We start from the raw sequence: 27,335 nt of genomic DNA, 5'->3' as shown, positions 1-27,335 counted from the left end.
TCATCTACGTCATGTATTAAATGCTTCATTTTATCTCCATTAAAAATGCAAGTCAGAAATATTCAGAACATAGCACCGAGTCTAACTGACAAGAGTATAAAGATATACTATGAACACGTTATGATGAAACCAACCAAAATTCAAGAAAGTCAGTATACTTATGAATATCCAAGACACTGGGTAGAGTATGTAGGAGGTGAGAAAGCTATTGAAATCAGACAGGTTCGAAGTATTCCAGCAGGAAGAACAATATTATTGAAGAACTTTAATGTTTTGAGATATAATGATGAAACAAAGAAGCAAGATAGTTTCCCTGTTGCTGTGTTTGTGAACCTAGACACAGGAGATGACATGAAAGTTTTTAACACAAAGCTTCAAACGGTATTGAAAGAACAACTTATAGCAGAAGGACACCCATTACCTTCAGAAGTTACCATAGCATATAATTTTGAAACAAATGCAATAGATTTTAAAGTCGTCTCTGCAAAGAAGTCAGGTTTTACATTTAATGAAGCAGATGTATATTCGAATGAAAACTTCAAAGCTATTGCATGGTTAGATAATGACGATTGCTTTAAGAAAATATTTAAATTCAGTGACTCAAAGATGTCAATAGATGACCTTCGTGGAATGTTACCATCGACGTTTACAGTTGAAGGTTCAGCAGGATTGCTTACAAGTTTTTCAATTGGTGGCGTTTGGTCTCGTGAGAACATTGTTATAAAATCCAGTATAAGTGAATTTGCTGAAGAATCTATATTATGTCTTTCAAACTACATGTATTCGCCACCGAAGCATTATAGTATAACAAACTTTGTCAGTAAGTTTAACATAAGACTTGTTGAACCTTCTTCAATGAAAGATGTTGTGCTACCTAAAGATGGAAATGATGGACTCATTATTGAAATGATTTTAATTGCATATTAAATGAGCTTGTTCATGAAAGTCATTCATGATGAAATAACTGTTGTAGAAGATGTTAGCAATTGTTCAGACATTTTGAAGCGTATAGATGATATAAGAAAGAAGTTAGATAGACCGCAAAGCGGTGAGGGCGAAGCCCGTGAGAATGTTTATGTTTCATTGACTTTCTCCAGTAACGAGAACTTTTATGAGATAATATTGAAGAGAGATGATTTTAATATGGTGTAAATGGTAGCTTGGGCAGCTTTAGGCGCAATGGGAACAAAAGCATTAGCATTTGGAGCAAAAGCACTTGGAGCTTATGACGCAGTAAATAAAATGAGTGGAGGAAGAGTTTCAAAGACATTAGACGCAAATAAAGGAAAGATTGGGGGCTGGGTTGCAAAGAAGTTAAGATTAAATAAAATAGGGCTCATAAATAAAGCATCCAATTTGGTTGCGACTGAGTCGGAAAATGCTTTAGGAAAGGACGATGAGTTTTCAAAACACGCAAAAGACTTTAATGACCAGATGAAAGGTGAAACAATACATTTAAATAGAGTCGATGGAACTAAAGAAAATGTTTCTTCTCCACAACTTCCACCAGTAGTTCTTCCGTATGGTCCCTATGGAATGTATGGAAACCCTTACGAAAGACCATTTGACCCATTGACTGGTGGAAGTAATTGGTATCATTATGGACGAAGAAGAAAGACAGTCAAGTTGGAGACGGACGTAAAGAAAGCAACTAAAAAGAAACCAAGGAAGAGAGTTATAAAGCAATGAATTCAACGGGGTGAAAAACCGGGTGAAAAAAGAGGTGAGATTTCACCGCTTCACCTAAATTTATTTTTTCACCTCTGACAACGTTTATTTTTAAGTTTATTTTTTATTGTGGGTGAAAAACCGGGTGAAAAAAGAGGTGAGATTTCACCGCTTCACCTAAATTTATTTTTGTGCTATGTTTTCATACGCGTGAAGGTAGTGATATCATTTATTTTTAAGTTTATTTTTAAGTTTATTTTTATGTAAATGACGAAAACTATTGAGATAACAAACTACAACGGTCATGAGTTCAAGAACTTGTTCTTCGTTCCTCGTGAAAATACATTCTATCAGATACGAGGGAGAAAGGGTAAAGTTAGTTTGAGCGTTTATGACTACAAACATAATGGAAAGTTTATACAAGCAATAGATACAAACGGTAAGCGTGTTTCATTAGCTTTGTCAAAACTTACTAACATTTATTTTGACAGTGACTTTGACCTATATGAAGAAGAAAGTGAGTCAGAAGATTATGAGCTGTTATGTGAAGCACAGCAATGGGAGGAGTTGCAATACTTTTGTAAGTGAGAACGTTTATTTTTACATTAGTGAGGTGAAGTGGTTGGCGGTTTTGTAAATATTTAAGGTTAAATTGGTGTTGTCGTTTATGTTGTAAAATATACGTTAAGGGTTTTGTAAAGTGTCAAATTCACATATAATGGGTAAGAAGGCGCGCAGTGCCTCCGTACCCTTGATAGGGATACTAACTTCGATTGTAGAATTTTCTTAATAAACCAAGTAGAAATGTTTTCATGATGCAAAACAATTTATCAGCATATGTTAATATATGTTTATTTGAATAGGATAGACAGCGCATCATTATTTACTTGATATAAACATATAATATCATATGCTAGATAGCATTGTATCATGCAAATCTTTCTATCGCAGTTTCTATGTTTAAATTTTTTAAAGGGTAAAATCATATAGAATTGGGTAAATTTCAATGGTGTCTGCCCTATCGTCTATTTTGTGGGTGTCTTTTGAAACCGCAAGACTCTTTCAATTTTTGAATAGTGTCATACGGTTTGTTCAGACACCATTGAAAAAATAATTATCTTTTATTTTAAGTATATAGATTGTTTATGTATTATACTAGATGTTTGCCGTTTTACTTTTCGATTTTAAATAGAATTTTTGTGCGAAAAATTAACAAAATAAATTCAAAATCGAAAAAATCAAACTCAAGACACTATGATGACACAATGCTATTCCTTAAAGACACCTATCGTCACGCAAATGACAAGCATAGTTTCTTGTGAATGGGTTGCATTTCTTTTCTTGAATAACCTTTATCCAAGTATTATAATCAATAACGTAACTATCTTTAGAAATTGCAGGGACGCACATCGGTTTATATGTTATTGGGTCAATAAATCCAGGCATAGGATTGAGCATGCTGTTTTTATCATATTGTGACAATGTTTTACCAACATTAAAAATGTGTTGGCCTTTTATAAAACTCAATGATGTAATTTTACTTACATTTTGTTTAGTAACGGAATCTAGTTGCAATGATGTAGTTCTTTTCATTTTTTTGCCGGATGATTTTCTGCTCGATAAGATTTGCATAAAGAGCTTGGCATGATTTTTCTGTCTGGTTTGAGAAGTATTCTGATATTGATGTCCAGTCAATGAAGTCAGGATTTTCATATTGACTTATTAACGTTAAAAAATATCTAATATCAGATTCAGACCATCCATTCTTTTCTTCAAGAGATGTTATCTGTAATTCGGATAGATTTAGCTTTGCTTGCTCTTTATTAATTTTTGTTATGGATATTCTTCTATATATCTCATTATTTAGATTTTCAATGAAGCTCTCACTTATTAAATTTTCTTTCATCTCTTCAATATCATAATTAGATAATTCAAAAGCAATGTATAGCTTTTTTGGAGAAAAATTCTTTAGGTAATTAGGATTTTCGGTCAGGAATTGATTAATTCGTTTGATTCGTGATGAAACCAGCTGTTTATTTCTAGAAATTACAAAATTATAGTTTCAATATCAGATACACTGATACAGCTGATTTCTTCATTACATTTTTCATCGGCTGCATCATACTCAGAATAATTATGTGCGGTTGACGAACATGTTTCTGAGTCAGGATCTTGCATTTTTATCGGCGTGAAGGGTTGTTAATTTCAAATTTTGTAAACCATAATTTTTGACCATTGTCTACACTCTTCCCTTAAGACTTTACATGAGCTCCATAACTCCCACTACTACGAAAGGGATCCATGGAGCTCCTGAAGCCCTATCAACAGAGCCCTTTCCATTTGAGCCTCTGATGATCAGAAGAAGATGGCAGCCATTCTGTCTCTTTAGGTGCTCCATAGCTCCCAATCCTTACGAAATGGAGCTATGGAGTTCCTCTATTCCGACTTCCAGATGCAACTATCTCCAATTCCTTTTACTGATTCAAAAACAATCAATAGAAAATTGTAGATAGTTGCATCTGTTAAAATTCTTTGGAGTATTTCCTCTTGGAGGCCTCGGGCCCTGGTACATTACACCAGGCCCCCAAGTTTCTTAGAAGGAATCACTCATCAGTTTTTTCCTCACCATGCACTTTTCAAATTTTCAAATGAGGAAAATAAATGGAATCAACAGGTATTGGGCATGAATATTAAATAGATTCGATGTGGTGTTTAAGGGTGCACCCGTATGTACGTTTATTTGAGAGGAGGAGGATTACCCTCTCAATTTTGAGGAATTCGTTAGTTTATTTTCTCGATGAATATGCAATAAAATTTGATTTTTACCTTATCAATATACTTCATATAATATACACATGTTCATGTAAAAACTTTTTCCCAAAATCCTCAGGAATTAAGGGATTTTTGAATTTTAAGAATTTTTTTCGAATTTTTTCGAAAAAAAATATTTTCAGAACAGCCTTAACGGCTAATATTTAGGAACAATGTTAAGTATCAAAAAGAAAGGAGGTCTGATATAGACAACTATGGCATTCCAAACGGGAACCGCGGTTGGTTACCATGGATTTCCGTCACCGGTCACATTTTAAAGATTTTTAAAGCCTTATAAAAATATGCTTTGTAAATCATTTTTTGTAAATCGGCAAAAATTTGGTAATTTTCTTCAACTAATAAATCTGCGAATAGCATTTATAATACAAGAACAATCTTTTAAAATGCGTTTGATTCATTTTTGTATAATTTCATATAGGCACATATATTCTGAGTAGGGGTAATTTTAGCTAAAAGTGACACGCCTGTAAAACGTGACACGCCCGTGAAGGGTGTGATTACCGATCGGTAATTTCGACAGTTTAGAATTTAAAATTTTTTATGGAACTGTTGCGAGTTTCATAAAGAATTTAAGGAATATAAGCAAAGATTTGAATCAAAATCTTAGACCTAAGCCGCTCGATTCGCTCGCGGCTTCCGCGAATTACAGATCAGCAAAGATTTGAATCAAAATCTTCGAACTAAGCCGATCGCTTCGCTCGCGGCTTTCTTTATTATTTTAAATTTGCATATTTCCATCAAAAGTTCATAAGGTAAAAAATTTCGTTTATTTTTACTAAGAAAAAAAAGGTTTTTGATAATAAATTTATTTTATTTCGAAAAAGTAGCAATAATCGTAAAAGGGTATTGATAGGCTTGCTAAAGTAACTAATTTTAGCTGTCAAATACTTTTGTATTTTGAAGTAAATTAGTATAAATTTGTTTTTACTTTTATTTCGAAAAAGTAGCAATAATCGTAAAAGGGTATTGATAGGCTTGCTAAAGTAACTAATTTTAGCTGTCAAATACTTTTGTATTTTGAAGTAAATTAGTATAAATTTGATATTATTTTAACTCCCTTTGAAAACCTCAATTTTCCATACAGAGGGAACGGGAATAGCATCCAATATTCCCTGAGAATGGTTGCGCATTCTCAGTTCCCTCTATATTTCGAACGAAGCTCTCATCGGTCTTTTTTTTAATACTAAACGTTTTTTTCCCCTGTCACTTTTAGCTAAAATTTGGGTTTGCCCATATATTCTTCCGGGACTTTCCTTGATTTTACCGTAAAATCATTAGTTTACACCAATTTTTCCGTATTTTGAATAGTTTACTGCACTTTTTCCGTAAAATTGAGTTACGGGAATCCGCAAAATTTCCGGACCTCATTTTTCATAGAATATAATAATAATATTTGATAAAAAGATATATTATTTATATTTTTGATTTTTGAATTACGAAAAAAGTGAATTGATAACTTGATTTTTTTATATGGTTAATTTTTCAAATGATATTATGTAGATCTAAAATATTAAAAGTAAAAAATTGAATTACGGAAAAAGTGAGGTCAAAAGTGAAATAAATTTGCAGAACAATTTTCATTGAAATAAGCTTTATTTTTCATTATTAATAACAATGCTGTAATAAACAGAAATTCATCAAAAGTGACAGCTCTCAATTTTTTGACATTTGTAAATTCTAAATTGAATGAGAAAAATGAAATAATACTAAGCATAATACAATATTCTAGATTTAATTATAATTAGGAAAAAGTTAGTTTTGAGAGTACTTTTCATAGGCATATAGAATGAAATCTTCTGAAAAATAATATCACATAAACTCATATTATTTTCTAATATATAACTATTTTATATAAAAATCAAATTCAATGATCTTAAAAGCGAAGGATAAACCTCAAAATTTACGAATATAATGAGTGGGAATATAATGCTTATCTATCATAAAACCATATGAAATATCAATTTTTGCTTTACGCCTAATTTTTGACGACAATTAGCAAAAAATGTTAAATGTTAACACTCAGTCCATTTGAATATGAAAAATAAAATTGACTTTGATTAAATGTTTTTATTTATCATGCAATTCTTCTTGCGACCAAAGATTTGAATAAAAGTTCAAAAAATAAGATAGCTTAAAAAATAATATACGGTAGTGTTTACTAATAGATGAATAGTATATAAATTCTATTAAAATGGATTTGATCCAAAAAAATATATAAAATTTGATCATAAATAAAATCGTTTTAAATTACTTCTTCATTTAAATTATAACAATTATTTTTGGTTTTATAGTTTTTAAAGCTCATGTGGTTTTTTTAACCACAGAATACTTATGTGCTGTAGCAAGCTTGCAATCCAAAGCTCACGTTAGACAACAAGAGTCATGAAGTCTCATACTAAGGGATATCCAACATATATTTTAATAATCTAATGTTTGTGACAAATATTCAACATAAAATTAAGTTTTCGTTTCGTTACAAGGCATTCATACTTTGGAGATATCATATTTAATGTACAGAAAAGTTAATATTAAACAATACATGCTAAAGAATTAATAAATAAGATAATAAAATAAATTTATACGTAATTACTTTCATTTAATATGCTTTATGCTGTATAATATTGATTAAGAGGCATTAAAAGGTTCCATAATCTGCTTTTATAGGCAAGATTTTTGATAAAAATTTTAAATTTTGAAAAATGATGAGAAAAGGAAAAAAAAGGTAAATGAGAGCAAGAGGAGGGAAAAAAGAAAAAGAAAAGGAAGGGAAGGGAAACATAAAAGAAAGAAGGACATATAAAAATTTAGATGCGCATTCTTAATGCCGAGGCGGCTTGCCGCCGAGGCGCGATTTTTTTAGGCCTCTACGGTAACCCGGCAATGTTTTTTTAAATCTTGTACAGCCCTATAGACAACATATATCGTTGAAGGTTGAAAATAAAAATAATTAAATATATGTATTTATTCGTATTACAACCGTAGTAAGTCGATTCTTCCTTTCTTCTACTGAGATAAATAAGACTTTACAGAGTATTATTATATTATAATCAAATGAAATTACTAATCCCAACCAATTTCAGAATCCTTAAAAGGTTTTCTTCGATACTTATATTTAGAAAAGTTGCAAAGAGTGGTTAAGTCTTGCTCTGTATAATTTGTTCTATTTATATCCAGCCTGAAAGACGGATCCAATAAATACTTTAATCTTGGATCTTTGGGAATCAAATATCGCAAATGAGCGTACATTTCTCCCTCTCTTCTTCCCCAAACATTAGTTCGGCAGTAATTCTGTTTAAATATAAAGTTATGCGTATTAAATGGAGGAGCATTCCAATCACTGTGTGCAAAAGTTGCGAGTTTGTGTTGATATTTTTCGTAGTTATCAAAACAGGAACTGCAATGCGTAGCTGCAGGATCAAGAGGGAAAAAATCGTATTTGAGACCTCGGGCTGATGAAAATCTTTCGAAATCTCCATACCATCGGAAGTATCTAACAATATCCCATCTTTCAATTATGGAAAAGTAGTTTGGAGATGTAAGGTAGCCAAGAAGAACATAGCCTGTTTCTGGACGCTCCAATTCAAGCAAATCCATTGCGTATCTTATTGGTATTTCGTCGAGGTCTGAGAAAATAATAAAATCTTCTTGATTAGGTCCGTATTCTTTTAGTGCAGGATAAAGGGCGCTTCGTGCAGAATTCTCCCTACACCATGTATCGTGAAAGTATTTAGCATCTGCCGGTGTACATCCTACATCTTTAGTTATCCAATGTATTTTTGATTCATATTTACTAATTTCCTTTTCAAAAGGATATGTAGATAAATTGCGTACCTTACCTGAGAACGAAACTGTTCCAGCATATATAATAAATTTATCAACGTAAGGATCAAGTCTCCAAAGTCTAGTGTATAGCATTCCGGCTTCTCCATTATAGAGAAAACAATCAAAAACTCTATGCTTGTTAAACTGCATTTTGATTTTTGGTTTATGAAAAGAGATCAATATATTGTAAAATATCAGGAATGAAAGCACTATTCCATGTAAAGTCGATTGACTGAAATCATTCTTTCTAGACAAACTCATGAAATGATCCTGACTATGTTAAATTTAAATCTTCTCTCCGACCAAATGGTCTGTATCGGTCTTCGTGTCACATTTCTTCATTTCGAGGCGATTTTTGCACTTCGAACATGAAAAATTTCCGTTATTGTCATCATGCATTTGTGCTACAGCCTTTTGGTCCCCAAAGGACTAAGGATTCTGTAATTACTCGAGCAGGGCAAGATTCTTCCGAGATCTCTCATTACATCGGAAGATCTCGGAAGAACCTTGCCTTAAACTACTCAATTACTGTTCCCTGGGATTATGTAGTTGATCTAATAAGATAGAGTTTTTCCGAAGTCTCTCATTTGATGAGAGGCCTCGGAAGAACTCTGCCCTAGTGTAATAGTTGTTGTACCCTGTCAACAATGAGCGAGAGAGCATGTCTGTAATTCGTTTATGCTGAAGTTATCTGTATGTCTCTCAAATGAGAGAGGAAATCCAGATAACCTCAGCACAAGTGAATGCATATATGATTCTCTGGCCAAAGAACGAATAAAAAGTTTATTGGGTGAGTGAGCTCGATGAATGCCTACTCACTGCAAACATACGTTATTTTTTTTCCTATGAGGGGTACAACAACTACATTACACTAGACCAGGGATACATTTTTGTGACTATCTCACTTTATGCAATGCATTACTGAAAATTGTCGTATAAGTTGCAAATTTCACCCCTTAAAAAAATGAGTTTACAATAACGGTTGGAACAACCGATATAACCGCCAAGTTGATAAATTTTAATTCAATTTTTAAACTATTTCCATTCAAAAAAAGGCGCCAAAAATTTCCCATGGACGAACGAGGTCTTCAAGTAACAAGCACAGATGGTATGCAACAGATGACTGATCAACCATTGGATCAGTATGCTGCCCTGCAACAGATGCAACTATACCAATTAACTCAGCCAGAGCAAGCAATGACAATGCAACATGCACCAGGCCGTGGGGTTTGGTCTCAGCAGGAGGATGAGCTGCTTACAAGAGCTGTTATGCAATTGGGTCCAAAGAAATGGCAGGATATTAGTAGATTTGTTCCTACTCGAACAAGCAAACAATGCCGTGAACGCTGGTTTAACTGCTTGAATCCAAATAACAAGCATGGGGCTTTCGAGCCTTGGGAAGATCAGATTATTATCGAAAAACAAAAAGAAATTGGTAACCGATGGTCAAGTATTGCTCACCTTTTACCTGGTAGAAGCCCAGGTGCTGTCAAGAATCGATGGTACTCAGGCTTGAAGAGTTTCCACCCAGCCGCTTCGATGGGTGGAACTTCTTTAAATCCATCCTTAGAAACAAACTTAGATACAACACAAATGACCCCATACCAATCTTAAATGTCTAGTAATTCCGTCCAAGATATTGTCTTATTAATTAAAAATCTAACAAAAATTATGCACTTTTTACCGAATTTAAAAGCATGAAGCATATGAATTTGGAACATTCCTTAGTATATATTTCATTATATTCACAAATTTATATTTGAATTTTCTACGTAAATTTTAAATTAAAATTAGAAGAGATATGAACATTCACTTTGCTGGATCAAAGTCAATACTTTGTAAAGTACCAGTAAATATTTATCCAGATCTTTGAACATTTTACCAAAGTTTAAGGATGAAATGTAAATATCTGAACAATATACTTCTCGTTCTTCAATTAAATCTATTATCGGGAGAAATTATGTCCAAAAGTAGTATATGTGGAAGGGTTTAGTGACTTTTTTTGTTACGTCTATATATAGATGAAGGTATATTTTCACATCTTCTATATATAGATGATATAAAAATTTTTCTTACGTTAGTAGTAGTATATGATGGGTTTTGTGACTTTTTTTGTAAACGTAAGAATTCATACAATATTGAACGATTTTGTATCATTATTTTTAACATTAATTTTAAACATAATTTATTTTTTTATTCTTACATAAATGACCCAACAAGTAAAACCAGATAAAATAGATTATCGAATTTTAGAGGATGGTGTTCCTGTTTATATTCAAAGATTTAAAGGGAAGCAATATTATAGAATTCTTAATCCTGAATACATAAAACATTTATTTAAAAAGGAAGACTGTGAATTATTAAACGCTAATGAATATGAAACCAATAAATCAAAATTGAAATATAAATATCTTGGAAGAGATGAAAGATGCAAAAATAAAGATAAAGTTTATACAGTTTCATATAATGAATGGAAAACCAATAAGATAAGAAAACATTTAGGAGATTATGGGAAATGTTCTGAATTCTTCAAATCTAGTATGTACGAGAGAGTAAAAGAAATTAGAAATAATTATTTTCATGAATGAAAGATTCACTACCATAATGAAATAAAAAAAATAAACTTTAAAAATTCATGTCTTACATTTTTGAATAATTTATTTTTTAATTCGTAAGAAAATGAGTGGATCAAGATTCGTAACCGTCAATCAATTAATGGATGCTCTTTCACCAATTCTTGAAAATGTTAAACAGGTAGATGTTTATTTCGATGATTATGTAGAAAGTTAAAAAAAAAAAAAAAGGTAGTGGGGCTTCCAGGCACTTCGTGCCCTCTAGCCCCGAAGATGTTTAGTATAAATGAAGTTTTTATTCGGAAAATTGTTAGTCTTCTGGTGTGAATTCGGAGGACTCTTCTTCTTCCTCCATTGCTTCTGGGAAGAAGCCTTCTTCTGGGTCGAAAACATTATATAATGTGTCGCTTTTCACAAATTATATATGTTTTCATGTTTTGTCACTTTTCTGTCACTTTTCAGGAAAAAACATTTTTATTATTATATATAAATGAATTTTACAAAACCACCGTTACCGTTCTTTGGAAATAAGAGTAGATGTAAAGATATTATATTGAGAGAACTTAAGAAACTACCGAATGGTCTAACATTTGTAGATTTGTTCGGTGGAAGTTTCTATATATCCCATTTGTGCCATATAATATTCCCAGACTCAAAGATTATATGCAATGACTTCGACAACTATATGGACCGTCTCAAACATATACCAGACACTAACAAAATATTGAGTGAGTTAAAAGAAAAGATACCTATAGGTAAGATGGAACGTATACCATTAGATAACAAAAATATTGTGAGAGAGGTTTTGAAAAAAGCAGAATATATAGACTGGGATAGTATATCTGCTAGACTATTATATAGTGGTTCTATAAGAGTTCATGACATTGAAACACTTATGTCAAAAGTTTTATATCTTAACTATACAAATGTTTTCAAAGAGGACATAGAAAAATATATTGAGGGTATAGAGTTTGTGAGATGTCATTGGACAGATTTGTATGAAAAATATAAAGACAAGGAAAATGTTTTCTTTATAGTGGACCCGCCGTTCTATAACACATGGGATTTTCAATACCAAGTAGACTGGACTTTGAGAGACTCTTTAGAAACTTTAGACGTTTTACATAACCATCCATGCTTTTACTTTACATCCGATAAAAGTGGTTTGGAAACCGTTATGAGATGGTTAGAGGACATACATGACTATGAGTTTATATATGACAAGATAGAATATGAGAGAGGTCCTATAAACTGGAGAAAGTGTCATAACAAAGAAATTTTATTAGTAAGTAAATGTGGTTTGAAATAGGACTACTTGTTTTAGGTTTTTTCCATTGTGTCATCTATTTATTTGACGTGGCAGAAAGATATAGAGAATATGAAGATGAACCAATGCCTGCAAATGTTCAGTATATGTACTCGTAAGAGATATTTTTATCTAATATTAAATGGACGCACAGAACTTAGCGAATGCACAGCAACCTGGACAACCAAACCCAGAGAATATTCCAAATGAAGTTAGAATACAAACTGCAATGGCAAACTATGGTCAAGTGCCAACAGATGTACAAATGCAAACTGCCATGTCAAATGACGCTGCGTTAGGTTTGCCACCATGGTATGCAAATATGAGATGGAAAGAGTTTTATACAAACCCTGAAGTGGGATATAAACAACTTTATGCAGATGACGCGAACACAGGAGTTGACCCAGAATATGTTTTCTACCAGAGGAGAAACAGAATGTATGAGCTCCAGTTAAAGAATGCTATGGAACTCAACAGGAAACGTAAGAGACTAGGCGGACATTAGATTTTTACATATAGTAAAATGGGTTTCTTCAGTAAGATAGGAAACTTCTTTCGAAATGTTGGAAGAGGTATATGGAATGGAATAAAAACCGTAGGAAGAGGAATTTGGAACGGAGTCAAAAATATTGGTAAAAGAGTAGGTCAGTTTGTTGGTATTATACCTAAAGACCCTGAACCAGAAGAACAAGCTCCTGTTATACAACAGCCTGAACCTGCACCACAGTCTAGTTGGCAACCAAATCCAACACCTCAACCGTATTAAAAAGTTATATTTTTACCGTTCGATAGTAGTTGTATATGAAACTAAGTTCTAAGTAAAACGCATGGTATAATGGAATTATTCTTTTTCTTCCATCTGTAGTAAACCATACTTGAAAGTCTGAAATACTTCCACTTGGTGGTTCGTATAACTTTGTAGGTTTTTCGTAAAAGTCATTTGCCAAGCATAAGAAAGAGTTTTGGGCGCCAGAAAATGAAGCATGAACAATAATAGCAGCTGGGTCGAAAACATCTTTAAATAAATATGGTTCATCTCTTGCATATCGACTGTAAATATTTGCTAAAGGAAGTTTGACTTTCTGATTTAACATTCTTTGCAAATAATACCATGACATTGCAGTGAATTCTGTATATATTTGTTCGTCTTTCTTTGGATTGTTTTCGTAGATTTGAAATGACACTTGTGAATTTTGTTTGTCATATACAATTCTCACATAAAGTGTGCTCTCGGTATTTGCATATTCATCAGCATATTTTGCATAACATGAATTTATTTTATCTTCTATATTTTTTAACGCAGTCTGTAGAGAAGATGAAAGGTCAACTTGTATTAGCTCAATTTCTTCCCACATTTTTCGTTTCCCTTCAGATATATAATCTATATGAAACCTTACAATAAATGGAAAACTTTTATCTTCTACAGACACAAACTTCATTCTACGAAAGCCAATAGCTTTTGTGACAGATGGGTCTCTTAACCATCTTAATGGGTAGTCAAAACGATAGCCTTCATGCTTTACGGTCTCTGTCTCAAACTTTTGACCGACATTAGTAAAAAGTTCATCTAATGGTTTAGTTGTAGCAACTCTTGAATTTTCTTTTTCTATTGGAAGCATATTTTATCTATAATAAAAATGTCAAATGAAACAGCGTCTATGCGAGAAATACAACACAACCGACAACTCATTATGCAAGCTCTAAATAAGAACACAACAAACTTTTCAAACTATTCTAAGATATCTGAGTCATTGAAAGAAGGAAACTTAAAACTGACATTAAACCCAATGACAGATGAGTTTCTGTTTCAAGACAATAAGAACCATACTGTCTGTATAAATCCAACAAAAGGAACTTTAAACGAGAAACCTATAAATGAACTTCTTTTGAAAGCAGATGTTGACAACAAAGCTGACAAAGAATATGTAGACGATGCAATAGCAAAAGAAGAAGAAAGAGCTAACAATGCTTATGCAACAAAAGAACATACTCATCCTGAACTAGCAGACAAAACATATGTTGACAATAAAATGTCAAGTGAAGTGACAAGAGCTGAAAACGAATATTCTAAAAAAGATCATACACATTCTATATCTGAAATAACAGACTTACAAGAAAACCTTAAACAGTAAAAGTGCCGTTGGACATACACATACCATTGCAAATATTACAAACTTACAAGAAACCTTAAACAGGAAAAGTGCCGTTGGACATACACATTCTATATCTGATATTACAAACTTACAAGAAACCTTAAACAGGAAAAGTGCCGTTGGACATACACATACATCTTCTGAAATAACAGACTTAAACGTTAGCCTTGAAAAGAAAGCAGAAAACATATGTCAATGAAATATACCAAAGTTTTGATAGGAACAACAAAAAATATTGAAACTATTGTTGGTGACTTTTCTGTCAATGAAGAAAACAAATATTTTTAGATGGGAGTTTGTACACTCCTTAAAAAATGGTATACGGTAATAAACTCATTCCGAAAATAACAATGAAATGTATGTAGGCTATATAAAGAATAATGGTACACAAGTTAAAGTTCCATTAGACAACAACTGCTACTTAAACTTATATGGAGAACGAAAAAAGAAATATTTAAGAGTTTATGAAATGACAGATATGACATTACCTAACCCAGCTCCAGCACCATATTATTATGACTATGGTGTTTGACGCACATGTAGACCCAAAAAAGCAAACATTATATTTAGAATATTATAGATATAAAAGATATAATGCAATAAAAAAAACGAGAATAGTATACTATTATGAAGATGACAGAAATAAATATTATAGTCAAGATTTTACCTACCCTGAAAACATTAAGATTATATTATAAAAAATATTCTGACACAAACCAGAAGAAACCTGAAATAGTTGCACTATATTTTAAGTTCAAAAGAGACAATCCTATAATATCTCATATGTTTTGATTTAATGAACCCAGTAGGTTCTATTTATACATCTATGGAAGCAAGAGGTCCTCAAGTAATGTTTGGTGTTGGTGCATGGGAACAAATAGTCGACAGGTTTTGTATTGTGCAAACTCTTCAAAGGAAACAGGTGGAAGTAAAACGATTTCAGGTGAAAATTTACCTGCACACAGTCACTACATAGATTTAAGTACATCTCAAGCAGGTTGGCATAAGCATAGATATTGGGATTGGTCAGGAATGACAAAAGGTCAAGGATATGATGTTAAAGACGACGTTAAGTTTGCTATAAATTGTTACTGGGATGACACTCAGGGAGAAGGAAACCATACACATTTCGTTTCAGGATATACGCAAACAACGGGACAAAGTAAAGAATATATGCCACCTTACATGACAGTTTACGCATGGTATAGAATTGCTTAGTCGTCATTTTCAACTTCTTTAGCATATTGGTCAGGAGTTGTCTTATATTTTGTTAGGAACTGTCTTTGAAAGTTACCACCTTGAACTTTGACAAGTTTGAAACGAGGTCTGACAATAGTAGTTTTATCTTCTGCTTGCAGTGTGTACATTTTGCCATGTTTGCCTAAACTTCATAATATTCTCTTGTATACTTTCTTCTATTTTTACGAACACGAATGTGAGTACCTGTCGAGTTCCATTGTTGTCATAGTCAATAGTATTTTCATATGGGTCGCGTTTAGGTATTTCTATTTTTACTTTGTCACCTTCTGAAGTTTGAAGCCCGGCATTCTTTCTTGTTTGTCTCTTTTGACTAAATTATTAAATATATAGTCTTTCTCTAAGTCAGGGTTGTTTTCATTTCTTCGGGGGAGTGGTTTCCCAAACCTTTTTGTTTACGGCTATTGTAAATATTTAAAACTTGTCTCATCTTTGCCATGGAGAAGTGTCTATATTTGTCGTCATATGACATTTCATTTGCTTCACCACCTTGTGGTTGGTTTAAGTCTCTTAACATTTTTTATACAACCGTCAATGACAACCAAGAGCAGAATGGTTTTGGTCGACAATGAAATATTGGTTTACATTTTTTGAACGCAGATAGTTTTTTACATCATCTGATTTGAAAGAACTTTCACAGTCAGATGTCAGTTTTGTTGGATGGTATTTGTCAACGAATATTGTCAAAGCAGTTTTCACATCTAAAATATTTTTGGACCATAATGGTATGGCTTCACAGTATCTTGTGTTTTGACCGACAAATATTAGCCAGTATGGAGGTCCATCTTCTCTATACCTCGGAATGTTTTCCAAGATATCCATAAACCAAGCATTTGGTGTTGAACTAAAGATTTTTATCATGAGTGCTTTCTTTTTGCCTTAGAAACATAGGGGTCCTTGTTTGGATTCGTCATTTTTTACCCTATAAGAAATGGGTTTATTTGGCGCATTAGCAGGAGTTGCATCCAGATTTTTGCCCGCAGTGGGAACAATAGCCAGAGGTGTATTTGGAGTTGGAAGGAAGATTTTGAGTACATTAGGTATACTTAAAGAGAAAGCACAACCTATTATACAAACTGTACAGAAAGGTTGGGATGTAGCACGAGATGCAGCAAATCTTATTCCAAATCCTGAACAAAGAGGAAAAGTTCAAGGATGGATGGACAATGTAGGAAGACAAGCAGGAAACTATTATAACAAAGCAAATGACTACTATAACCAAGCAGGACACTATATGGACCAAGGTGAAAGATTCTTTAACAGAGGATATAACCATGCACAACAATGGGTAAACAATAACCAACCTCAACCGCCTCAAACGTGGGGAATGTAAAGTTTTTTACTGAGATGAAATGAACAATACAGCATTGAGACAAATGGGTTCAAGATGGATTTGTCGGCTTCCAGCAGTTACACAACGTGTTTGTCAAGTTCTTCCTATACCTCAGGAAGTTTTAGACCGACTTAAAAAACAACAACAACCAGTTGAAAACAAACCAAACTAAAATTTTTTACTGAGATGAAATGACCGAAGAAGTTGAAACGGTAGATTTGACACCACAAACAAAAAGTTCAGAACCATTGTCAAAACCTGTCAAAGAACTTACAGATGAAGAGAAAAATTCAATAATAGAAAGTGCCAGGTCTGGAAATACAAACCCTAACTATAAAGTCACTTTTCATAGAAATGGAACGGCTAGTATCTCAAAAAAGAAACAGACTCTCACAAATAAAATATTGAAGTCTGAAGGAGCTTTCGAGACAACAGATGGAAAAGTTTACTTCACTGACCAACAGTTTTCATTATAGAACATCTCATTGACTTAGAGTCGAAATATTCTAAACTTTACAACAAACACAAAAAGTTGAAAGGAAAACAAAAACAATGGCATATGATATTTATGAAGATGTTGACGACACAACTGTTCCTGCAGGTGAGGTAAAGTCAGAGGAACCGAAAAGTGACGAAAAACCGATAGAAGAAGAAAAACCAAAACTGAAGATAAACCAAAACCAAAGTTTAGTTTGGAAACTAAACCAAGTCAACCTTCATTAGCTGGTATGGGTTGGCGTCAAAGACTTATGGCAGCAGGCGGTTATGTTAAGTAAAGAAAAAAAATATTTTTTTATTTTTATAAAAATGCCCCCATATAGAATGGATAGAAAGTCTGCTAGAATAAAAGCAGAGTTGCAAAGATATGGTTGGAGAGTTTCGAAGAATTTTAAATATAGGAAGGGAAGACCCATAAAAGTCTATGACAAACTGGCTGGTCTTCGCTACGAAATGGATTTGGAAACAGCACGTGCCAATTATCCAAACAGACTAGAGAGGTTAGAAGAAGAACGTCTTATGGACATGCCTTTCGATGTGTTAAACATTGCATGAAATAAAAAATTTATTTTTAAAAAAATATTTTTTTATTTTATTTGAAATGTACGCTGAGTTTGTTGGAGAAGACCGTTGGGAAACTTGTTTGTTAGATGAGAAATATGAAATTCACTGTTGTGAGTCATTTGAAGTCAGAAACAAAAAGACAAAAAGAGTTTTAAGCGAATGGGAGCGAAATGACGGATATGCTATTATGAAGATGAGTGGAAAACGCTATCTTAAACATGTTGTCATTGCAACTCATTTTATACTGAATCCTAACAATTTACCTTTTGTAGACCATATAAACCGTATAAGAAACGACAATAGACTTGAAAACTTACGTTGGGTCACTCGTTCTGAAAACAATAAGAACATAGGCAAATTTAGAGATATTGTATTCGAATTTGTCGACGAACTAGAAGATGAAACAATTGAAATTACAGACTATGGCAAGCATACGTTTGAGTTTTACTACTATAGCGAAGAACAAGACTCTTTCTACTTTTATACCGGCGTAAACTATAGGAAATTACAAGTATATTTTACTAAGGCGGGCTATGCTTATGTAAACACTAGAGATACAGATGGAAAACACGTTCAAATACTTCTTAACAAATTCAAGAAGCTATATGGCATACCATTTTAAAACAATATATTTTTACATATATTAAATGCTTCAGGTTGAAAAACAAAGAACAAAAGTAGCAGATACAAAACCGTTAGACTATATCTTTACAAATGCTGGTAGGACTATTTCAGATGAAGAGTAAACATTATGAGAAGGTCGACAACTTTGTTGAAAGGTTTTCTCCTTTTGTTTTGAAGTACGAATTCACTCAAGGTCAAAGTGGCTTAGTAACCACATTAAAACCTATTGTCGAACATTGGTCTTACCCTCAGTTCGCAAAGGCAGTCCTTGACAACTACAACAAATTCTTCTCCGAAGTCAAATCCAAAGTGAAGGTTTACTATGAGAACATTGACGCACTCATGACGAACGAAGAAGGATACAACAAACTCATTGAAATGGGAATGGTCGGTGAAAAGATGGGCTGTTTTAAGCTAGATAAGGTATTTTCCGAAGTTCATGTCCTCTCCAAGCGTAAGTACTGGGGCATACTTGAAGACGGCACAGAAATAAAACATTGCATGAAGTAAAAACGTTTTTCAAAAAGTGACATTTTTTAATTTTATTTGAAATGTACGCTGAGTCTGCTAGAATAAAAGCAGAGTTGGGAAACTTGTTTGTTAGATGAGAAATATGAAATGGCATACCATTTTAAAACAATATATTTTTACATATATTAAATGCTTCAGGTTGAAAAACAAAGAACAAAAGTAGCAGATACAAAACCGTTAGACTATATCTTTACAAATGCTGGTAGGACAATATCAGATGAAGAAATTTCATCCCGAATATACAGGTTTGACTATCCAATTCGTTGGCTTCAAAGTCCTTCAGATGCAAAGGCAATAGGATTTAGAAGAGTTTTGTTTTCAAATAGAACTAACGCATTTATGTTCGCAGTATATTTTCATGGGCAGTATAAAGGTCATGATGGTCTAATAGACAAATTTGACGAAATGAGAATCTTTACAGTTCGTTCAGACGAAAGTCTTGAGAAAACTCTAAATGACTTTCAAACTCAAATGAACAAATATTATTGGGAATTTCAAGAAAAATACGACTCTTTACTAAATGGAACATACTATCTGAAACTAGAATATGACAAGATGAACTCCGCCGTTTCATTTCAAAAGATTGAAATTAACCCTCCAAGAGATACAGAGTTTTTATATTGGAAAGTAGACAAACGTTCTTGGGCACAATTTCTTCGGTTACTAAACCAGAACGAACCATTACCACCAGATGGTCCATTTCAATTTATACTTCCACCAGCAGATTTGACAGTTTATAGAAACGTGTTTGACCCTCAAAATGTTATGTGTCATGCAAGTTTCAGTTCAAGCAACAATAGTTTTCTATGTATTGGTAAGGACTTTTATGACTTTGCTTCTAAATTCTACGAACCACCTAGTAACAGTTTCTCTGACTTTCAAGTTTGGTTCACAACAAATGGTGTGCAACATATTATTCCATTGTACTATGACTTTTATCTCGAATTGTCTTTCATATATAACTACGGAAAAGTGCTGAAAAAGTATTGAAAAATAATGTTTAGGTGAAGAGGTGAGATCTCACCTGTTTTTTCACCTTTTTTCTCACCCTCTTGAATTTTCATGAATTTTATACAGAAAACATAGCACAAAAATAATGTTTAGGGTAGAAGGTTAGATCTAACCTCTTTTCTCACCTCTTTTCTCACCCGTTGAATTTTGTATTATTCTTCACAAAATGCTTGTTTTGAGGTCGAGCCACTTTTGGCTCCACCGTATTCTTTCAACCAAAACTCATGAATTCAGCAAAAATATAATTTAGGGTAGAAGGTTAGATCTAACCTCTTTTCTACCCTCATTTCTACCCTCTTGAATTTTCATGAATTTTCCCGAAATAAAAAAATAAAGTTAGTTTTATTTTTTTATTTTTTTTATTTTGTATGTAAGGACAGATATGTCAGTCGAAGCAAAAACATTCACGAACAAATATAATGGCGAAACATTCACGAAAGGCACTTATAACGGTATTGAAGTCTTACGTAGAGACAAGGATGGTTATATAAATGCAACAAATATGTGTCAGCAGTTTAGGAAAGACTTTAGAAAGTTGTTGGAAAATAAGTCCTGGGAAGAGTATTATAAGGCATTTTGTGAAGAATATAGCAACCGCCGGAATTCCGGCGGTTGGTTTTTATACAAAATTCATGCAGGAATTCCTGATGAAATCAGACAGGTTAGAGGAACGTATGTAGACCCAAGACTTATAAACTATATAGCAATGTGGGCTTCTCCAAAATATTGCATAGCAGTTGGAAAAATTATGGACTCCATAGACAAGAAAGTTCATGAGAAGTTAGATGAAGAAGAACTTGAAGATACAGTAGAAAATGCAAAACATTTGTTTGAAGAAGAAGTTGGAAAAATGTGCGGAAAACAATTAGAACATGAACGCGAGATATGTTATGGTTATAGAGATTCTCCATACGAACTAGACCAATGGGAACAAGAAGATTTAAAGAGAGAATTTAGAGAATATCGCTAAGATAGCATTTGAAGCTGCAGAAAAGAAGTTAAAAGTTTGGGGTCGTTTTGTAAAAAAATATTGTGAGTAAATGAACCATTTATTTTTATTGAATTCAGCAAAAATAAAGTTTTAGGTGAAGAGGTGGATCTCACCTGTTTTCTCACTCTTTTTTCACTCAATGAATTTCATGAATTTTCCCGAAATAAAAATAAAGTTAGTTTAATTTTAAAAAATATTTTTTATTTTATTGTAAGAACATGTTAGCAACAACAGCACCAAACTCGTTAGTTATGAATCCAACATCTATGTTAGTAGAGATGAAAGCTTCATTCCTTCTTCATATACTTTCGAAAACAAAATCCAGAAGATAAAGCAAGAACTTTTAACAAGTAATTTAGACTGTAGTGCGAAAGATGAAACAAATGAACCAGTATCTTTATGAAATGCAGGAACCTCATCGACCATTTACCCAAATTGCCTGAAATCCAACAGCAAAAACTAACTATTCCTGAATTCGATGAATAGAAGTCAAGCAACTGACTCAGTAGAAATAAAGAAGTTCATACAAAGGTAAACTAAATGAGTTTCTAGGATTCATTGCACATAGGTTATGGACAAGATTGCGACATGGTATAAAGAATGTTTGACATATATAAATCGGGGGAGTTAAGACACGACAACTTTGTTTCGTTAGTTGCAATGTGTATGGCAGATAAGAGATAAAGATAAAAGATGTAATATGAACGAACAGATAAACCAACTGCTTTTTGAGATGAAGAGAGCAATTGACGCTTTAGTTGTTCTAGCAGGTAAGGTTTCAATTATAACGCAACAATGAACCGCAATTTCTAAATGTAAGGCAGCAATGAGGAAATATAACTACTCCGTCAAAGAGATAGAACGTATGAGAAACGACTATGCGAGCATTAAAGAAAGAACAGAAAACCCAGCAGAGATAAATGGACATGTTGACATTTCTGAACAAAACTATCAACTGCTACGAAGTTCTTCTATCTGACGTCAGAAGAAGTATTAAGAGACTTTCGGCATAGGTTAAACTTTTGACATACTGACAGGAAGAATAGAAGCTACACAAACTGTTTAGGATTCCAAATATACTCGTAAATTCCATGTAAAACGCTTTATAAATAACTGAGGTGAAGAAAAGGTGAGAAACGGGTGAGATCTCACCTCTTCACCATAAACTTTATTTTTATCTGAAAAATGACCAAATTTTCATGAATTTTGTGTGTTATTAGACCATGTGAAAAAAAAGGGAGACAACAGGTGAGTATCTCATTCTTTCACGCTAAACATTATTTTTTGCTGAAAAATGAACCAAAATTTCAATGAAATTTCTTAAGAACAGAAAAAATAAAGTTTTAGTTTTTATAAAATATTTTTTTTATTTTGGTTATGATAGAACAGCAAATGACAACATTGAGTTTGAAACTAGTTTAGAAAGATAAGACAATAACACCAAGTGTTAGAATAGGTCATTTAAACGTTAAGATACTGCAAAGAATACAAACCAATATTTTTCTGTCAACATTATATCTCCATCTGGAAAGAAACATCCACGACTGGTTAAAATTGCTTCTACTAGCAAATTTGTACAAGAAACTCCTAAGCTTATGATATGGTAAATTCTATGGAAGCTAACAGCAACTTATAGACAAAAGTCCTATATACAAATAGTTTTTGTTATGGTTAGACCGCAGTTGTTGATATAATTCATAAACATATGTTATTCGATCTCAGAACGTTGCAGTGAAGGCTTACTTACAATCGTCACGACCGAAGGACTTCATACAAAGAGATATAAGATAGGAAGAATCATAAATATAACTAAAAATATACAGTATAGTCAATAGAGTTAAGTTGTGTGTCGTTAACGATATGAGAGCTGCAACAACAGAACTACGCTCGAAAAGTTGAAAAATGTATGGTGCTCCCATAAAAGGTAAAGAAACGAGTAGATAGATAAGATAAGCTATAAAATTATTTACGAAGTTCTGAAAAAATACAATGTAAAAATAACGTTTACCATGTAGAACGCTATAAAACTAACCTGGGGTAGAAAACAGTTAGAAACAGGTTAGATCTAACCTTCTACCCTAAAATATATTGTTGCTGATTCGCACAGAAATCAGTAAAAATGTAATAAGATTGCTACCCTCGGAAAACCAGGGTAAGATTCCGTATAAACAGGAAATTCTCTAGACACACGACTTTTTTCGGTCTGCATAAAACCATGAAAACAGTTGAATTTCTTAAGATAATAAAATTAAAGTTAGTTTATTTTTATTTATTTTTATTTGTATTAAAGACAGATATTCAACAACAGAGAACACAACCAACATTATAGATCCATTGAAGCTATAAATGAAGAAATACGAGTACAGTAACAGTTATAACAAACAGTTACGTCTCCATTCGTATCGGTCAAAGACGATATGTACAGATGCAAATTATTGAATCTCTTCGTTCTACAAAGCAAGCATATCATTGTTTGAAAACCAACAGACAAAAAGAAACTTTTAGAAAATTCCTCACTATGTTTTCGACCTCGGAAAACCGAGGGTCAGTGATTCGTACGAAAATCGCTGAAAAATTCCAAGACGGTTTGAGAGAGTATTATGTTACCATAGACTTCTGAAATGCTGTTGCATGTGGCTTGGCCTCGTTGATGCTTGGATATAGCAGACTTCTTGAAAATTCATTAGACAAAGAACGTGAAGAGTCTAGAGAACAAGCTTAAGCAAAAGACAAAAACATTCAAAAGAATACCACGTTCGGTACCAAAGAAAGAGAAAGAACTATAAGTATATAGATATGATTATACTGAAGAGATGGAAAATGAAGAAGAATAAAGATGATGTGTTATGTGGCAGTTAGTCAAGAAGAACAACAAAAGCTTTTACGACCTTCTAAGATTTACAAATCTGACAGAAATTGGTTCTATCGAAACGACACGAACTTACGATTTCAATGACACGAATGAAGATGTGAAACAAATAGTTCAAATAACGTTACCATCAAAACACACAGTATGAATATGAAAGTTGTACAATTTTACCTTCAAAGAAGACTACCGCTAGAAGAAAAATAACAGAGTATTTGGACAACTTCAACAAGTAGGAATGAACCATTTATTTTCAAGCTTGACTCAATGGCCAGGTACCTATAAAGTAATTGCCTCGACCTTCAAATCTTCTCGGCATCCGAGCTTCCTTCCGAAAGAAAAGTTCTTCCTTCGAGCAGAAAGAATCTTCCTTCCAACAAAAAATTTTCCATCGAAAGAAACATATTTACGACGACAAGAGAAAATTTCCACGACACCAGAACAATTTTCCAGTGTCGCGTCGTAAACAATTCAATTTTTCGAAAATTGAGAACTTTTTGGTCCGATTCAGAAATTTTCCATCCGAACCCCCCAGCGACACATCTCTTCATCCGACAGAAAAAATATTTCCCTTCGACAGAAAGTTTTTCCCGACAACTGGAAGTTCTTCCTTCGACAAGGAAGCAAGAATGACTGACTGTTCCTCTTCTAGAAGCGGCGCAGTCCCTCAAGCCAGAAGAAGCGGACAACCCAGCCGCCCACAACAGAGTAATGCAGACTACTTTAGATTTTTCAAGCTTGACTTGTTACAATTCTGAATCTTTGTTTGCGTAGATATAATTCTGAAAGAAGTTATGAGGGCTTTATGACTTTGTACTCTCCATAGTTCATTGTTCTGTCAAATCTTACCTGCCATGGGACTCTTTCATTAAGTTTCCATTGAAATCGCTTCGTGAAATCCGGGAAAAGTATAATTCAGTAAAGTATTCTTTTAACATCTTACTAAACTTCTTGCTGTCTGTTACACAATGACAACTGAGATGTTTAAAGTGTCTAGCTTCTAAGAATTCGACACATGTCTTTGTCTCTATGTCTCTTAACCAAAGGATGAGAAGGCGAAATCATCTAAGATAAGAAGAATCCTATAGGGTTAAGTTCTTCCAATGTAAAGATTGCAATTTCTCGAAATGTATTCTATCTCTTGTTTGTTTCTGAAAGTGTTTCCTTCTTATATTCTCTCGATTTCCTCAATATTGGGTCTTTAAACTTAGATACTATAACTCATTTTTAGCATTGTACTTCGAAACTTCGTTTTGGTATTCTTATCCAATCTAACACTCGTCAGATCTTTTATACTACTAACTTAGACTTCTTTGGTATATCTTTGAAGACGAATTGACGGTTGGCAAATATGACCAGAATACTACAAATACAAACATAACGTCATAGAATGGGTTTCTGCTCATCTAGTCTCTTAGTTTTCAGTGCAACATTTTAGATATGAAAGCTCTCAACCGAGAGTGGTGCAATTTAGACCTGTATAAATTAACCAAACGCATTTCGGAGCAAATAAGAGACTTGTTCATGTATAGTTTAATCTGAGATTTCTACTGTCTCTTGCTTCTTGTTTTCTCTAAACATTCTCAATTTCGTCAATGTCAAAACTTTTTTTCTAACAATTATGTTGAGAAATTAAAATATTTATCTTTTAAGAAATGCTGAGCGATTTCGGCTATGTCTAATATATCTGAGAACAAGGCTTATTCGAACAGCAACATCTGTCGCTCCATAAAATAATGAATCCAATAGTTAAACAAGGAAAGTGAATTGTTTCTAAGTTCTGTTTCTGAATATGACAAGACCATAAATACGATTAAAGCAGAGAAGTCTTAAAATTTGGATCAATGACAGACTGTTGAACAGAAGATGACGCCTTCTTCGAGATAAAGTGAGTCAACAAAAACTCTCTAGAATGCAAAGAAACACATGCGCTGTTCTTGAAGATGAAAAATAGACAAACCCAAATAGAAGAGCATCAATTAAGAAGGACAAAGTAGCTTTACATAAAATATGGTTCGAGCAACTTTTGACATTAATCCACCAGAAAAGAACAAGTGAGAAACAAGAGAGAAAAACAAGAAAAGAAAGAAAGTAAAGAAGAGAAGAAAGAACCTGAACCAGTTCCAGGAAAAAGGAAATTTACATGTAAAAAAAAAATTGTTGATTTTAGAACATTTTCTGGCATGTCACATTTCTCGTTCTCGTTTAGGCAGAGAACACTGTGCTTAGGACTCTAAAAATCTTTTACCAATTTACGTTAGAACTTACAAACTTAATCAGACTCATAATTTCATAGTGCGTAGCTGCTTATCTTGGTTCATGAAAGTATAACAAAGTTTGTAGCTTTTGTTCTTTAAGGTTTGAAACTTCTGTCAAAACTTTTTCTTTGACTGCTAACAAACTGTCTGAATGATAATCTTAGAAGGTTCGCACCACTTTTCTAATCAAAGCAAACTTAACGGTGATTCATGTTTCAAATTTGTCAATGATAACTTTTTCAAAAATGTAGAAGTAAACATTCAATGATGCGAAGGAGTCTACATTCTTGCTTTAGTCCACTGTACTTATTTACTGTGGGGAGATGAATTTTGCCATCTTTTCTTATCGGATAAAAACAATAATTTTTTTTTAAAATTTACTCAAGAAAAATTTTCTTCTGTATATTACAACACCATTCTGTACATCTAAATAGACTTTTGACATTTGCCCAAGGAATGTTGTTTAAGACAGCTGTCCAATATATATTTTGACAATATGTTATACGAATCGTACAAATGACCTTTCATCTATGACACAAAGTAGTTTATCTATTGAAAAAGTTCATATACACTCTTGTTGCTTCTACACATGTTGTCTCTCTTCGTTATTGGGAAATTTGTCTTGGATTGAAACTTAGATATCTAATCGTCAATAAATATTGAGAAAGTGGTTGTAAAAGTCAGTATGTTCAACAGTTTCTGCTAAGTCGTCAATTATTCTGTAATTTGCTCATGAAATCTGACGTTTGCACAACTACCATATCTTTCTGTCAGAATTATTCTAACTTCATCGAAGCTATGTTTTTGAACACATATATGAAGTTTGCAACATTTTCACAAGCTTTTGGTTTTATATTTCTTCACAAACTCCAACTTGTCTGTTATAAGACTCTTCAAAGCAATCTGAGTTTAAAACTTTTGTTTACTCTATATTGAAGTTCATTGCAAACTATAAGTTTCATATTCTCTTATGAGAGTTAAATTTACCGCAGATGTTTGTCCTATGGTTTGTAACCATATTCGGTTCGAATAGCCTTCTCTACATTTG

At 33.0% G+C, this 27,335-nt stretch overlaps 13 protein-coding genes and 1 pseudogene across 14 annotated transcripts, besides 7 other annotated features; 11 read left to right on the top strand and 3 right to left on the bottom strand.

Annotated features, from left to right (window-relative positions):
* Positions 1-2,437: part of a mobile genetic element that runs on past the window's edge.
* TVAGG3_0628880 (uncharacterized protein) lies at positions 46-927 on the top strand (the record flags this gene model as incomplete). The annotated part of the gene is made up of 1 exon (XM_001303866.1): positions 46-927. The coding sequence occupies one exon, from the start codon at positions 46-48 to the stop codon at positions 925-927; it is 882 nt and encodes a 293-aa protein (XP_001303867.1).
* Positions 1,435-1,689, top strand: TVAGG3_0628870 (protein of unknown function, DUF4107 family; the record flags this gene model as incomplete). Its single annotated transcript, XM_001303867.2, has 1 exon — positions 1,435-1,689. The coding sequence occupies one exon, from the start codon at positions 1,435-1,437 to the stop codon at positions 1,687-1,689; it is 255 nt and encodes an 84-aa protein (XP_001303868.2).
* A 783-nt stretch (positions 2,438-3,220) lies between the features above and the next one.
* Positions 3,221-3,574, bottom strand: TVAGG3_0628850 (homeodomain-like family; the record flags this gene model as incomplete). Its single annotated transcript, XM_001303869.1, has 1 exon — positions 3,221-3,574. One exon carries the CDS (start codon positions 3,572-3,574, stop codon positions 3,221-3,223), a length of 354 nt encoding a protein of 117 aa, XP_001303870.1.
* A 357-nt stretch (positions 3,575-3,931) lies between these two features.
* Positions 3,932-4,092: a mobile genetic element.
* Positions 4,093-4,931: 839 nt separating this feature from the next.
* Positions 4,932-5,731: a mobile genetic element.
* A 389-nt stretch (positions 5,732-6,120) lies between these two features.
* Positions 6,121-6,157: a mobile genetic element.
* Positions 6,158-7,217: 1,060 nt separating this feature from the next.
* Positions 7,218-7,422: a mobile genetic element.
* A 138-nt stretch (positions 7,423-7,560) lies between these two features.
* Positions 7,561-8,472, bottom strand: TVAGG3_0628800 (beta-1,4-mannosyl-glycoprotein beta-1,4-n-acetylglucosaminyl-transferase family; the record flags this gene model as incomplete). Its single annotated transcript, XM_001303870.2, has 1 exon — positions 7,561-8,472. The coding sequence occupies one exon, from the start codon at positions 8,470-8,472 to the stop codon at positions 7,561-7,563; it is 912 nt and encodes a 303-aa protein (XP_001303871.1).
* A 233-nt stretch (positions 8,473-8,705) lies between these two features.
* Positions 8,706-9,170: a mobile genetic element.
* An 87-nt stretch (positions 9,171-9,257) lies between these two features.
* On the top strand, positions 9,258-10,461 carry TVAGG3_0628780 (RNA polymerase II transcription regulator recruiting protein; the record flags this gene model as incomplete). The annotated part of the gene is made up of 1 exon (XM_001303871.2): positions 9,394-9,936. The coding sequence occupies one exon, from the start codon at positions 9,394-9,396 to the stop codon at positions 9,934-9,936; it is 543 nt and encodes a 180-aa protein (XP_001303872.1).
* Positions 10,462-12,343: 1,882 nt separating this feature from the next.
* TVAGG3_0628770 (uncharacterized protein) lies at positions 12,344-12,706 on the top strand (the record flags this gene model as incomplete). The annotated part of the gene is made up of 1 exon (XM_051240705.1): positions 12,344-12,706. One exon carries the CDS (start codon positions 12,344-12,346, stop codon positions 12,704-12,706), a length of 363 nt encoding a protein of 120 aa, XP_051087292.1.
* An 18-nt stretch (positions 12,707-12,724) lies between these two features.
* On the top strand, positions 12,725-12,967 carry TVAGG3_0628760 (serine threonine-protein phosphatase family; the record flags this gene model as incomplete). The annotated part of the gene is made up of 1 exon (XM_051240704.1): positions 12,725-12,967. One exon carries the CDS (start codon positions 12,725-12,727, stop codon positions 12,965-12,967), a length of 243 nt encoding a protein of 80 aa, XP_051087291.1.
* A 4-nt stretch (positions 12,968-12,971) lies between these two features.
* On the bottom strand, positions 12,972-13,295 carry TVAGG3_0628750 (uncharacterized protein; the record flags this gene model as incomplete). Its single annotated transcript, XM_051240703.1, has 1 exon — positions 12,972-13,295. The coding sequence occupies one exon, from the start codon at positions 13,293-13,295 to the stop codon at positions 12,972-12,974; it is 324 nt and encodes a 107-aa protein (XP_051087290.1).
* A 979-nt stretch (positions 13,296-14,274) lies between these two features.
* Positions 14,275-27,335: part of a mobile genetic element that runs on past the window's edge.
* Positions 16,964-17,116, top strand: TVAGG3_0628740 (uncharacterized protein; the record flags this gene model as incomplete). Its single annotated transcript, XM_051240702.1, has 1 exon — positions 16,964-17,116. The coding sequence occupies one exon, from the start codon at positions 16,964-16,966 to the stop codon at positions 17,114-17,116; it is 153 nt and encodes a 50-aa protein (XP_051087289.1).
* Positions 17,767-17,997, top strand: TVAGG3_0628730 (uncharacterized protein; the record flags this gene model as incomplete). Its single annotated transcript, XM_051240701.1, has 1 exon — positions 17,767-17,997. The coding sequence occupies one exon, from the start codon at positions 17,767-17,769 to the stop codon at positions 17,995-17,997; it is 231 nt and encodes a 76-aa protein (XP_051087288.1).
* Positions 18,200-18,628, top strand: TVAGG3_0628720 (His-Me finger endonucleases family; the record flags this gene model as incomplete). Its single annotated transcript, XM_051240700.1, has 1 exon — positions 18,200-18,628. The coding sequence occupies one exon, from the start codon at positions 18,200-18,202 to the stop codon at positions 18,626-18,628; it is 429 nt and encodes a 142-aa protein (XP_051087287.1).
* Positions 18,742-19,140, top strand: TVAGG3_0628710 (DNA/RNA polymerases family; the record flags this gene model as incomplete). The annotated part of the gene is made up of 1 exon (XM_051240699.1): positions 18,742-19,140. One exon carries the CDS (start codon positions 18,742-18,744, stop codon positions 19,138-19,140), a length of 399 nt encoding a protein of 132 aa, XP_051087286.1.
* TVAGG3_0628700 (uncharacterized protein) lies at positions 19,291-20,037 on the top strand (the record flags this gene model as incomplete). Its single annotated transcript, XM_051240698.1, has 1 exon — positions 19,291-20,037. A coding segment is annotated over one exon (747 nt), but the record flags the coding sequence as incomplete, so codon positions are not given.
* On the top strand, positions 20,555-21,212 carry TVAGG3_0628690 (annotated as a pseudogene). Its single transcript has one exon. A coding segment is annotated over exon 1 (658 nt).

Source organism: Trichomonas vaginalis, chromosome III, assembly GCF_026262505.1.
Source record: "Trichomonas vaginalis G3 chromosome III, whole genome shotgun sequence".
In the NCBI taxonomy this organism is placed as follows: Eukaryota; Parabasalia; order Trichomonadida; family Trichomonadidae; genus Trichomonas; species Trichomonas vaginalis.
Note: the sequence above shows the minus strand (reverse complement) of the source record. Positions and strands in the feature narration are given on the sequence as shown.